Source organism: Berghia stephanieae, chromosome 11 (genome assembly GCF_034508935.2).
Source record: "Berghia stephanieae isolate SIO BIC M18660-M18661 chromosome 11, UCSD_Bste_1.3, whole genome shotgun sequence".
NCBI lineage: Eukaryota > Metazoa > Mollusca > Gastropoda > Nudibranchia > Aeolidiidae > Berghia > Berghia stephanieae.
In genome coordinates this window covers 40,057,092-40,072,091 of record NC_088370.1, presented here as the reverse complement: position 1 = coordinate 40,072,091, position 15,000 = coordinate 40,057,092, and the positions used below count along the sequence as shown (strand labels likewise).

General features: G+C 36.4%; 1 protein-coding gene across 3 annotated transcripts in view; it reads right to left on the bottom strand.

The window, feature by feature from the left end:
• LOC144956976 (solute carrier family 28 member 3-like) overlaps window positions 1-15,000 on the bottom strand; it is a 98,272-nt gene that overhangs the window by 27,700 nt on the left and 55,572 nt on the right. Inside the window, exon 1 of one of the 3 annotated variants that reach the window (XM_078887847.1) lies at window positions 10,977-11,065. The exons of 1 other annotated variant lie outside the window; for it this stretch is intronic. Coding sequence is in view for 1 of the 2 variants with exons in the window: in XM_078887845.1 (XP_078743971.1) it covers window positions 7,543-7,557 (15 nt within the window). In the remaining variant the exon portion in view is untranslated. Of the gene's footprint in view, window positions 1-7,542; window positions 7,681-10,976; window positions 11,066-15,000 lie in introns of those variants that run through there. One more of the 3 variants, XM_078887845.1, reaches the window with a different exon arrangement.

The window sequence follows — 15,000 nt, the reverse complement described above, 5'->3', positions numbered from 1 at the left end:
AAAGAAATTCAGTACTTTTAATTTAGTTTAGAGCCAGTTACTAAGTTACCATGCGTCATTACGAGGGAAGTGACGTCCGTTAGGACTGTTGAAGCGTATTCTGAAACAGGTTATAAAATATTTAATTACTCAGTTGAATGACCTTGACTGCAACATTGATCGTCCTGCTATATATAGTTCGAAGATGACGTCACTCAGGTCTTTGTTATTGTTTTTTGCCATCCGCGTTTATGAGTAATGCTCACTGAACTGTATTAACCCGACTATAAACGTTCATGGAAACACACAGTTTTGTGTGTTGGTCCGTTTACTTCCGGATGGCAATGTTATGAGCTTCTTAGCCAAGCGCATACTATCTATATATATGACCATCCTATCTATCTGGTGTTACATCAGGAAGAGTCAATGGGATCAATCTATATTCATGTTTTCGTCCAACCAGGTCATCAATCACATGATTTTTTGCTGTACTATGATTGGATATTTCTTAACAAATGTAAACACGCTTCTTTGTTTATGAAAGTTATAAACATACCCACGTGTCAAGCTGAACAAAATGACCAATCGTGATGTTAGATATTTGAAAAGTGTGAACACTTTTCACTAAGCGGGTCACTTTGAGCACACTTTGCAATGTGACCAATAACCTCGAGCACATGGAAAGTTAATATAGATAATGCCCATTTAAGATACCACTGTTTAAAGGCAAACAAAAAAATATTCTTGAACAGTTTTATAGATAGTATGCGCTTGGCAAAGAAGCTCATAACATTGCCATCCGGAAGTATAACGGACCAACACACAAAACTGTGTGTATCCATGAACGTTTATAGTCGGGTTAATACAGTTCAGTGAGCATTACTCACAAACGCGGATGGCAAATTATAACAACAAAGGCTTGAGTGACGACATCTTCGAACTGTCTATAGAGCAATATCCACTAAATGTGATCAAAGCGCTTTACTACTCAATCACTGCTGGATGGACAGAGAGGTCTCAATCTAGGTCCCTTTGGGTGTGAAGCAAGTTTTCTACCAATTGATCTATCGGGACTTTTATATCTGAATGGGAGCGATCTATATTCATGTTTTCGTCCAACCTATTTATCCATCACACGAATTTTTGCTGTACAGCAATTGGAGTTTTCTCAATGTATCCAAACACGCTGCTTTGTTTACGAACGTTGTAAACATACCCGTGTATCATGCTGAGCAAAATGACCAATTGTAACGTTGGTTATTCTTAAAATCTTAAAATGTGAACACTTTTCACAAAGTGGGTCATTTTGAGCACACTTTGCAATGTGACCAATGACCTCGAGCACATGGAAATGTAATATAGATCGTACCCATTATAAACATTTATTTGACAATGTATTGCTGATTTTCAGAGAGATGATTTTAGTTTCTCAATCTGCTTTATTCCTTCAATGTGTTATTCTTTGAGTTTTCATGTTAAATTTAATGAGCATGATCTATATTAACTATCCATGTGCTTGAGGTCATTGGTCACATTGCAAAATGTGCTCAAAGTGACCCAACTAGTGAAAAGTGGTCACAGCTTTTTAGACATCTAACATCACGATTGGTCATTTGATTCAGCTTGACACATGGAAATGTTTACAACATTTGTAAACAAAGGAACGTGTTTACATTTGTTAAGAAATATCCAATCGTTGGACAGCAACACCTCATGTGAGTGATGACCTGGTTGGACGAAAACATGAATATAGATCAATCCCATTCTTGGTAACTGTTTCAACTCGACACAATGCCGAATTAAGGCGTGGCTGCAAATCGTGAGTTGTATTCAATAGTCCAACCAATGTGAGCACTTGTTTCCTTGAGCACTACTAACAACAACTCACTAGACGCCCCACAAGCCTAAAACATGACGTCAAACTATAAGTCCTGGTGGGTTTTAGTGTCAGGCAAAAATATTAACGATGGCTACGCTGGAACCCACTAGGACTTATGGTTTGACGTCATTTTTAGGTTTGTGTAGGGTCTAGTGAGTTGTCGTTTGTGGTGCTCAATGAAACAAGTGATTTCATTGGTTGAACTATTGAATACAACTCACGATTTATGCTCGTTTGTGGCCAAAGAATGGTCTTTCGACGTCACTTTTTGGTCAGTGTCAGGCTATAAGTTAGCGATGGCTACGATTAGCTGTCGTGTGTGTCACATATCCGGCTGGCGAGATGTTATGAGTTTTCTAGCTAACCGCATAACATCAATATTGTTTTTTCACGCACTCGAATCATTGGTCACATCGGTGATCTAAACTGACCTAGTCCAGAAATTAAAAGTGTTCACAGTTTTTGAAATATCCATCATCACATTGTGTCATTTTGTTTGTTTTGACTGTTTGTTTTGTTGTTTTTAATTGTTTTACGCTTGCAACACATTAAGGTCATATCAGCGCCAGTAAAAAGGAAGAAAATGGGATAGTAAAAAGTTCTAGAATTACAATTAAAGGATCCAAGAATAAGGCAGACAAAGGGGAATTGGTTCAAATAGGAAACAGATGTAGATTCCAAGAACACACTATCAAAGTACTTAGTTTGAGATCACCTAAAAGTCTAATCCAGACACAAGGACAGGCCCTTACTAAGAGGAACAAACTCAAATTTTTAGAAATCATAACAATACATAATACAGTGCATAACAGGGAGATAATTTACAAGGAAAAAAATATCATCTCCAAAAACTACATATTCATTTGACTGTTTCCCTCTCAGCACGGGCATCTGGCCAGGGCCAGGACAAAACCAAGTATTTTCATTCCAAGACAAAGACAGAAAGCAAGTTGGAAAACAGATATAAGGGGACAGAATACACAGTATGTATCTCCCTGTCCACTGTGGGAGGTCAGGAACCCCACCCAGGTTTGTTTTGACTCATGAGTCATTCGTTAAGAAATATTCAATCATTGGACAACGAAAACAAACTATGTGATCGCTGACCCGGTGGGATGAAAACCTGAATATTGGTGCTGTGTGTGTAGGTAAAATACTCACAACATACACCAGACGGACATAACGTACCAGCACATCAAACTATGTGTAACCTTGAACGGTTATTGTTCTGATTGATAGAATTTGTGAGAACTAATCATTAAAATGGCTGGCTGAAAACAATAACAAAAGGCTGAGTGACGTCAACTTTATTCATTTTCATATAAAACCGCCACCACGACTACAATAACACCAACAACAACCACAACAACAACAATAACGATAATAACCACCACGACGACAAGAACACCAACAACAACCACAACAACAACAATAACGATAATAACCACCACGACGACAATAACACCAACAACAACCACAACAACAACAATAACGATAATAACCTCGACGACGACAATAACACCAACAACAACCACAACAACAACAATAACGATAATAACCTCGACGACGACAATAACACCAACAACAACCACAACAACAACAATAACGATAATAACCTCGACGACGACAACAATAACAAAGGCAACACCAATAACAATAATAACAAAACCACAACAAGAAGGACAACATTGACAACAGATACAGCAGAAAACTCACCATATTATTATTATTATTATTATTATTATTATTATTATTATTATTATTATTATTATTATTATTATTATTATTATTATTATTATTATTATTATTATTATTATTATTATTATAATTATTATTATTATTATTATTATTATTATTATTATTATTATTATTATTATTATTATTATGATACATACAAGGTAGGTCCCCCAACCAAGCGTAAATCAAAACGAATTGGCTATTCGGTATCAGAGACTGAAAAGCGCTTTGGTTTGGCACGATACAAAAGAGCATGAAAGTGAAGTGACCGTTCGGTCATTGAACTGAACAGTCCATTTAGCCGCCCATTCACTCAAATCCTCTATTTGTCTAACCGAACTTGTCAAGTTTTATTATTAATTCTCCATGTCAGAACGTTATTTGAAAAAATAAATCATCGAAAAGGACCAATAACACAAACTGTTTTTAATGTAGACGTCTATTTTTTTGTTAACATTATTATTATTAATAGTCCATAATATGAGCTTGACTCAAAACCGGGACGATCATGTACAATACAATACTGATTTCAAAATAAAATTGACGGTGACATTATGCCTATTGTTGTAATTGTTTTAGTACAATGGTTTGAATCTATTGAGTGAGATAAAAGAAACCGTGTCTATCTTTTAGGAAAGTAGTAATAATTGTATATGTTTCCATAGATGCTATTATTTGAAGAATAAAAAAAATCAACAGTCCTGTATTTTAACAAACAAAAGTACACAAGTAGAAAGAAATATATATAGTTTAAAAAATAGATATATGGATGGATATATATATATATATATATATATATATATATATATATATATATATATATATAAGAGAGAGAGAGAGAGAGAGAGAGAGAAATGGATAGGTGGATAGGCAGATAGATAAATACAATAGATAGTAGTGCGGGGCGGGTCCCAAGCATGTTTAAGACCGCCGGTTCTACGGTCCCTGGGAAATGAGAACCGCAAGGGCCGGTTCCGGTTCCAAGATTCGGTTCTTTTTCGACATTGGCCATTCACAAGGCATCGTTGGGACCGTCAAAGAACCGGTTCTTTTTTTACGTTGGCCAACCACAAGGCATCGTTGGGACCGTCAAACGATGGGACCGTGCCTGAAGTAGATGGCTGTAGAACCGCTAAGTGAAAGTGAGAGCGGAGAAGGCTTATTACATCAAAACATGAAAATAGTGCTATAACTATAACAATAGCCATTAGGCATGTGTGTGTGTGTGTGTGTGTGTGTGTGTGTGTGTGTGTCTGCGAAGATTGATGGAGCGGGTCAGGTCAATGTTAGTGAGTTGTTTCACTTAACACGAGGAGCTTTAGGAAGGCATATATATATATCGGTAACAATAATCTTTTTGTGAATGGTCAATGTACTATTTATCGAGCAGTACCAATAATCTTTTTGTCAATGGTTAATGTACTAGTTATCAATCAGTACCAATTGGTACTGATCGGTAAATAGTACATTGAAAAATACTCATTAAATGGCTTGAGAATGCTTAAGATGATCTCCGGACGGCTCCGGTTGGCTTCCCTAGGCATCCGGACGGCTCCGGGCGGCAATCAGTAGGACCCTAGAAAGGTTATAAGAAGCGAGAACCGCCAACGGTTCTCCACCTCGGAACCTGTCCTCAGTTCTCAGCTAAGGAACTGTGGGATCGTTTCTTGGGATCGGTCCTCAGCGCAACACTAATGATGAGCAATTATGGTTACGGGGCGGATATCTATAAGGAAAAAAATCAACATCAGTTTGATTCTGTACTTATTTGAGGTCAACCTTGATTTTGGGCACCCAGTAGAACATACTTGTTTTACCCTCTCCTTACCACCTGCAGCAAAATCGTCACATTTGCTACGACAGAACAACGTGCAACGTTCGAACCACTGGGTCACCCCTACAACACTCAACACAAAGCTCTATGGCGAGGCTGAGGACCTAAAGCGGACCACAGACTTCATAGCAGATATCGGACTGCAGCCATAGATAACCATCAGAGGAACGAAGAAGAAGAAGTTACGACAGAATATACATTTTTCTTATTCAGATTTATTTTGTACATCACAAACTTTGAAGAATGATATTTGTTTAATTACCAAGAACATTGTTGTTTTGAAGAGAGCTTGTTTGAGTTTAAAAAATCAATTTTTCGGCCATTTTTTGGGACAATACTGAAAATGATCGGTAATGAAAGAGTTAAGTAAGTGAATTAATGAGATCTAATGTCGGATAACAAACTGACAAACTGAGCTCTTTGTGCAGCAATGTGGTCTAGTGGTATGACACTCGCCATTGGATCGGAAGGTCCGGGATTCGAGTCCCGCTTTGAGCGGTGCATAATTGAGTCCAAGGAAAAGGCTCTATACTCACATTCTCTTACCGAACTCATGTGTAGACTGAGTATCTGGCCGTTAACAGCGTTGCCTCAGTCGGAAAAAGATTGTAATATCGCCAAACAGGCGTCATGTCTCGTCCTACATGTTAAGTGTTGCTGTTGGCTAGGGACCCCTTGTAAAACCTTTGACTTCACATTTAATGGAGATTGCGCTATATAAGAAGAAATTCAAGAATAATACAACCAATGGAATTATTAAAATTTGTTAATCGGAGCTCTACTAACGGTAGCCCACTTCTCACTTTCTTTTGGTGACATAGTGCTTAAGTAAGTGTGGCTATATGGTCTAGTGGTATGACACTCGCTTTCGGATCAGAAGGTCCTGAGTTCGAGCCTAGCTCAGCGCATAGTTGAGTCCTTGGAGAAGGCTCTTTACTCACATTCTCTTACCGTACCCATGTGTAAAAAGAGTACCTGGCCGTTAACAGCGTTGTCTTTGTCCGGAAAAATTGTAATATCGCCTAACAGGTGTCAGGTCCCGTCCTAAATGCTAATAAAATGTTGCTGTTGACCAGGCATCCCTTGTAAAGCGCTTTGGGCACATTTAGTGGATATTGCGCTATATAAAAGCTCATTTTTTAAAAATATAACGATGAAAATAACGAAGAAATTCAAGAATAATACAACCAATGGAATTATCAAAATTTGTTATTCGGAGCTCAACTAACGGAAGCCCACTGCTCACTTCTCACAATATAGATAGTATGCGCTTGGCTAAGAAGCTCATAACATTGCCATCCGGAAGTATAACGGACCAACACACAAAACTTTGTGTATCCATGAACGTTTATAGTCAGGTTAATACAGTTCAGTGAGCATTACTCATAAACGCGGGTGGCTAAAAAAAAAACAATAACAAAGACCTGAGTGACGTCATCTTCGAACTATCTATAGATAGCTCGAAGATGACGTCAATCAGGTCTTTGTTATTGATTTTTGCCATCCGCGTTTATGAGTACTTCTCACTAAACTCTATAGATAGTATGCAGATGACGTCACTCAGGCCTTTGTTATTGTTTTTGCCATCCGCGTTTGTGAGTTGTTCTCACTAAACTGTATTAACCTGACTATAAACGTTCATGGTTACACAGTGTTTGTGTGTTGGTCCGTTATACTTCCGGATGGCAATGTTGTGAACTCCTTGGCCAAGCGCATTCTATCTATTAACCAGACTATAAACGTTCATGGTTACACATAGATCTGTGTGTTGATCCGTTATACTTCTGGATGGCAATGTTATGAGCTTCTTAGCCAAGCGCATACTATCAATAGTCACACTGACTTATGTCACCAAAAGAAAGTGAGAAGTGGGCCAATAGATAGAATGCGCTTGGCCAAGGAGTTCACAACATTGCCATCCGGAAGTATAACGGACCAACACACAAACTCTGTGTAACCATGAACTTTTATAGTCTGGTTAATACAGTTTAGTGAGAACAACTCACAAACGCGGATGGCAAAAACAATAACAAAGGCCTGAGTGACGTCATCTGCATACTATCTATTGGGACCCGATGGAGTCATGCACTTTTTCTTTAATAATAAAACTTACCCAAAACGGATCCATATCGTGTCCGATGAGAAATGAAGATTTTGAACTTTGAAATTGTTGTTGTTTTCTAAAAACAACTCACTGTAAATCGTGTGTATAGATAGTATGCAGATGACGTCACTCAGGCCTTTGTTATTGTTTTTGCCATCCACGTTTGTGAGTTGTTCTCACTAAACTGTATTAACCAGACTATAAAAGTTCATGGTTACACAGAGTTTGTGTGTTGGTCCGTTATACTTCCGGATGGCAATGTTGTGAACTCCTTGGCCAAGCGCATTCTATCTATAGATAGATAGTGTGCGCTTGGCTAAGAAGCTCACAACATTGCCATCCGGAGTGTTTAATGGGCCAGCATATAAAACTTGGTGCAGCCTTGAACGTTTAATATATATACATTTCAGTGACACTTATCTACTCATAAACGCGGATGGTAATAAAATAATAACAAAGACCTAGGTGAAGTCAACTTCATACTATTTAATTGTTAATTAAATACACAGAATGGTTGGTTTTGATTAAACTATCACAATAAACGTAGCCCCATTGACGTATTACAATACAAAATGAAATAACTGAAATAAGTTACATGCGAATAGTCTAGTCATTTCGATGCCGCTGTAAACTAACAAAATACATTTTAATTTTTTTCGGAAATCTTGTTACTGGAAATATCGCTTGATTCAAGTCGATGTTTTGAGCTGTAAGGCCCATAAAATGTGAGTTTGATTCCGGTTTCTATGGCGTTAAACGTAATGACAATTACTTGCTTCCTTTTTGATAGGACGCTGAATTATAATAATAATAATAACAATAATAATAATAATAATAATAATAATAATAATAATAATAATAATAATAATAATAATAATAATAATAATAATAATAATAATAATAATAATAATAATAATAATGATGATGATGATAATAATAATAATAATAATAATAACAATATTAATAATAATGATAATAATAATAATAATAATAATAATAATAATAATAATAATAATAATAATAATAATAATAATAATAATAATACTGCACACTTATATAGCGCCAACATCTCTTACAATATGAACTCTAGGGGCTTGGTTATCGTTATCGCCATCTAACATCCAAGCTACCGAATAACAGCTAGAGTGGACAATAAGGTGAGATTAAACATCACAACTACATCCTGAAGGAAACCGATAAAACGATTGCTGCTGTACCAACTGAACCATTGGGATCTCAGTTGATTACGATGATCCTGACATTTTCAAACTTTCAAGCCTGAGACTTCTATTAACTTATCAAACGTGTCAGACCATAGCTTTATTTTCTTTTCTTCGGATACACAGTATCAGTAAGAGTAATACTCTTCAACAGTCGTAACGTCACTTCCTTCCTAATGACGTATGGTAACTTAGTAACACTGGCTCTAAACTATCGGAATAATGGCGGACGCCCGTAAGAAATATTTCTCCGGCGAGCATAAAAGCGTATCCAGAGGAAAAAACCCCATAAATTTGATCATGTTTTGACTTTTAAACATTCTGATCACAAGGCAAATGAAAAGGGAATGAAAAGTTCTAGCCAGCATGAAGAATAAAAAGTAATGATTTTCTTTGTTTAGAACCAATATGCCCGCTGTTGCTGGGCGACGTGACATCAGACTATTGAATCGAATTGCGGTCGATGAGATCTTTCCAAAAGGGCAATTTGATAATCTTCGTTATATTAAAAAAAAAAAAAAAAAAAAAAAAACATTAATGCTAATTTATTCTGAACAACTTTGGAAAAAAAGAAACATCGTTTTAATCAGTTTCTCTGGACAATTAAATGAAAAATAAGCAAAGAAAACAAAACAAAGAGAATCCCCGGAGGTGCGGTCTTTGCTTCGTACCAGAAAGGTACCGAGTTCGACTATACGTAGCGCTGTGTGGCCTTGAGCAAGTCACCTAGCCTTAGCTCACTTTGTGGCGCTGCACTGCGGCTGACGCCTGGGTTATTCCAGTCTTCCCTTGGAATAGATCCTAAAGAAGAATTTCCCCCTCGGGATAAGTATAGGGAATTTATTTATTATTTATTTATTACTTATTTATTATTTATTTAAAAAAAAACTCTGTCCACGCTTTTTGGAACTTTGAGAAATTATTTATTTTATAGATAGAATGCGCTTGGCCAAGGAGTTCACAACATTGCCATCCGGAAGTATAACGGACCAACACACAAACTCTGTGTAACCATGAACTTTTATAGTCTGGTTAATACAGTTTAGTGAGAACAACTCACAAACGCGGATGGCAAAAACAATAACAAAGGCCTGAGTGACGTCATCTGCATACTATCTATTCTATTGGTGTTAAATCGCCGGTAATACGCTTCAACAGTCGTAACGTCACTTTCCTCGTAATGACGCATAGTAACTTAATAACTACCTCTAAACTATCGGAACAATGGCGGACGCCCTTATGAAATACTTCTCCGACGAGCATAAAAGCGTATCCAGATGGGAAAAAAACATTATAAATCTGATCATGTTTTGACTTTTACACATTCTGATCACAAAACATATGAAAAGTTCTATCCAGCATGAAGAATAAAAAGTACAGATTATCTTTGTTTAGAACCACGATGGCCGCCGTTGCTGGGCGACGTGACATCAGACTATTAAATCCAATTGATTTACTTTTCATTCTTCAAGCAATAGATAAAACGAAGTTGACGTCACTCAGGTCTTTGTTATTGTTTGTTTGTTTTGTTTTTTTACTGTCAATGTTTATGAGTAATTCTCACTAAACTGCATTGACCAGACAACAGATGCAGACTATAGATGCTGTGCGCTTGGCTAAGAAACTCACAATATTGCAATCCGGAAACGAATCTATAAACGTTCAAAGTTACACAAAGTTTTGTGTGTTGCTCCGTTAGACTTCCTGATGGCAATGTTGTGAGTTTCTTAGCCAAGCGCACAGCATCTATCGAAACTTGTGAAAATTATTTTCCCAATAGTTCTTCAAAATGAGTTAGTATTGGAGTATTTTGTGTGTGCGCGCGCGCGTGAGGGTGTGTGTGCGGGTGTGTCGGATGTTACTACAACGACATTTTGGCACAACGTCCGATGCAAATTGTAGACTAAAATTACTTAAGTCATATTTCCATTATTTTTTAGCTAATCAGTGATAAATTTCAAACATATTCACATCCCTTCACCCATCAATTCTGTTCACGATAAACACAAAATCTACAATAAAACACAAACACGAAGTCGCTATCTCAATACTACAATTGATTTTATATATATATATATATATATATATATATATATATATATATATATATATATATATATATATATATATATATATATACTCTTTATAGCCTAACCCAAATTTTAACCTCCGTTTTTTCTTTCTCCAGAACGAATTTCCTATAATTTCAGTACTTTTACTCACTAGGCTCTTCAATTTGAAGTTCTAAAAGTATTTTGGCCAATTGATTATTTAAATGTTTTCCTAGTGTCGAAAATGGCAGTGAATTCAAACCACCACAACAATGACTTCTGACTCCAGTAGTTGCAAATAATATAATTCGCGTTTTTATAATTGCTATAATAGTTTATCTCGAGCTATTGTTTTTATATCGTATAATCGGTAGAGATAAAGTGATAACATACCGTAAAATTGACGGGAAGCAACGATATTGCAAATAAAGTAATTTAATTACCGAATGAATTAAAGCGCGTTTGTTTATCTGGTCATTGAATTCCAGGTGACACTAAACCGTGTCCTTGTGTGACCTCTGGAAAAAGATGTGTGCGATACAAAGCAAATTTTTATTATTGCTATCATAGGTTAAAGCCTATTGTTTTAATATCCTTATAATCGGTCGAGATAAAGTAATAACAAAAAACAAATTGACGGGAAGTAACGATATTGCAAATAAAGTAATTTCATTACCGAATAGATTCAACCTAAGTCGTTAGTCTGGACATTGAATGCACCTGACACACCAACCGTGACTTTTGTGAGCGCTGAAAAGATGGAGATGAAACAGTGCGAGACAAAGCAAAAAAATAAAAAAGGTAAAGTACAAGTAAGAAAGAAGAAAAATAAGGAAAAGTACAAGTAAGAAAGAAAAAAAAAGGAAAAGTACAAGTAAGAAAGAAGAAAAAAAAGGAAAAGTACAAGAAAGAAAAAAAAAGTAAAGTACAAGTAAGAAAGAAAAAAAAAGTAAAGTACAAGTAAGAAAGAAGAAAAAAAAAGAAAAGTACAAATAAGAAAGAAAAAAAAAGTAAAGTACAAGTAAGAAAGAAGAAAAAAAAGGAAAAGTACAAGTAAGAAAGAAAAAAAAGTAAAGTACAAGTAAGAAAGAAAAAAAGGAAAAGTACAAGAAAGAAAGAAGAAAAAAAAGGAAAAGTACAAGAAAGAGAAAAAAAGTAAAGTACAAGTAAGAAAGAAAAAAAAAAGTAAAGTACAAGGAAGAAAGAAGAAAAAAAAAGAAAAGTACAAATAAGAAAGAAAAAAAAAGTAAAGTACAAGTAAGAAAGAAGAAAAAAAAGGAAAAGTACAAGTAAGAAAGAAGAAAAAAAAGGAAAAGTACAAGAAAGAAAAAAAAAGTAAAGTACAAATAAGAAAGAAAAAAAAAGTAAAGTACAAGTAAGAAAGAAAAAAAAAGGAAAAGTACAAGTAAGAAAGAAATAAAAAGTAAAGTACAAATAAGAAAGAAAAAAAAAGGAAAAGTACAAGTAAGAAAGAAATAAAAAGGTAAAGTACAAGTAAGAAAGAAAGAAAAAAAAAGGTAAAGTACAAGTAAGAAAAAAAATCCAAAAAAATTATAAAAACCAGCCTGTCTCGCCGAGATGGGATCGAATCTCAGAATTAACCAGTAGATTTTTCACCAATCAAAACATGGAATTTGTGACACACCTTCACACGTGCTCGGACAAACATAGTTGGTTGGTTATAAACAATAACGTGAACGAATTCGACCTCCATCTGATCGTTGTTATTGTTTTTATATCGACAAATGGGTGACTAGTTATCACATGGTTTTCTCGATCATATTAAAAACGTTTAAGTTTACATAGTTTTCTGTGCTGATTCTACTGATCAAACGGTAGAACAGTGGGTATTTTACTTATCACATACCATCGATAATAAAACCTGTGTAGTTTGCTGTGTCTACCAACCACTGCCATTGTTTACATGATGATGATTGTCCGAGAGGCGTGGTTATCTACCGGTTAATTCCTGATGATCGGTCGGCCATGCAACCACTACACCGCGGAGTTTACCCGATAATAGGTCACAACAGTCATGGCGTCACTTCCCACCTAATGACGCATAGTAATTGACTTAGTAAGTGGTTCTGAACTATCTGAACAATGGAGGACGCACTTATGAAATACTCCGACGACGAGCATAAAAGTGCATCCAGAGGAGAAAAACATGATAAATCTGATCATGTTTTGACTTTTATACATTCTGATCACATGACATTTGAAAAAGTTCTACCCAGCATGAAGAATAAAAAGTACCGATTAACTTTGTTTAGAACCAAGCTGCTGGTTGCTGGGCGGACGTGACATCAGACTATTGAATCCAACTGGGACGATGTTTAATGCTTATATCATACACAAGAGTACTACCCGTTTCCGCTGTGAACCCCCCCCCCCCCACACACACACACACCGTATTCAGGTGTAAAATGAGTACCTTGCCTTTAACAGCGTTGTCTCTGTCGGGAAAAAAATTGTATTATCGCCTAACAGGCATCATGTCTCGTTCTTTATGTTACGTGTTACTGTTGGTGAGGGGCCCTTTGTAAAGCGCTTTGAACACATTTAGTAGATATTGCGCTATATCTTTTTTAAGTGAGTGTCATGGTCTGATTAGTGCTCAAGAGCTAACTCGACTACATTTATAAAATAATGATGTGATAAGTAAAGGCTCCAGAACTTACTTGTTACTTTAAAAAATAACAAATGAATTGTTTAAAATGATATCTAATTAAATAAGTCTTTTTCATAAATATATTTAATGAAATTGGCATCAATTGGGTCTTTGTTATTGTTTTTTGTCATCCACATTTATGAATAACTCTCACTCAACTGTATGTCTTATCCAGTCTATAAAAGTTCATGGTTACACAGAGTTTTGGTTGTTGGTCCGTTGTACTTCCGGGTGACAATGTTTTGAGCTTCTTAGCCAAGCGCATACTATCTATAATGATTACAGTTACAAATTAGAATATGATGATAACTTATGCGATCTTGCTGAGATGATGCTAATATGAGATATTGCGGTTCTTCAAACTTCCAGTCTGACAGTACTTGCTGTGCTTTGCCGTCACGACCAGGGCTTGACTAATTCTTGACAGTGATTCAACTGGCAAAGGCGGTAAAGTGAGTCCCGGCATTTTGACGGCGGGAATCAAAATTAGTGAGAAAAACAAATTGAGCTTTTATATGGCGCAATATCCACTAAACGTGCTCAAAGCGCTTTTCAAGGGGTCCTTGTCCAGCAGCAACAATTAACGTTTAGGACAAGACACGACACCTGTAAGGCGATATTATAATTTTTTCGGACAAAGACAACGCTGTTAACAGCCAGGTACTCATTTTACACCTGAGAACGGTGAGTAATGTGAGTAAAGAGCCTTTTCCAAGGACTTAACTATGCGCCGAGCGAGGCTCGCACCCAGGACCTTCCGATCCAAAAGCGAGTGTCATACCACAACACCACATTAGTGAAGTGATCCACAACTCCCGAGAGTAAGATACAGATCTCGAAAATATAGATAATATGAGGAGTGGAATAGTGTGGTCGTCAGGTGTAAGTTCTTGAGAGAAGTGAGTAATGAAGATTAAATCAATCAGCTTTTATAATAAATGGCCACGTGACAAATGGGTGGAAGAAAAGTACTCACTAATTTGAAATGAATTCAAAGAGAATGTTATTAAAAGAATGATAATCAAATAGACAATAACGATTTTCTAAGCCAACTGAAATATAACTGGAGTGAGATGAACTCCGTTCTCATGTTTGTACAGTTGTGAGCTCCTTAGCCAAGCGCATACTATCGATACGTTTTAGTGAGAATTGCTCATAAACGCGGATGGCAAGAATCAATAACAAAGACCTGAGTGACGTCAACTTCATTCTATCTATAGATTTACGCTTAAAAAGTAAGACAAGGGGGACTGGTTCAATCAGGGAACAGATAGATGTCGACCCAAGGATACGTTGTCAATGTACTTGTGCGGCTATGTGGTCTTGTGGTATGACACTCGCTTTCGGATCGAAAGGTCCCGGGTTCGAGCCTCGCTCGACGTACAGAGTTGCGTCCTCGGAAAAGACTCTTTACTCACAATCTCTCACCTTACTCAGGTATAAAATATGAGTACCCGGCCGTTAACAGCGTTGTCTCTGTCGGAAAAAAACACAATGTGATATCGCCTAAAAGGCGTCATGTTTC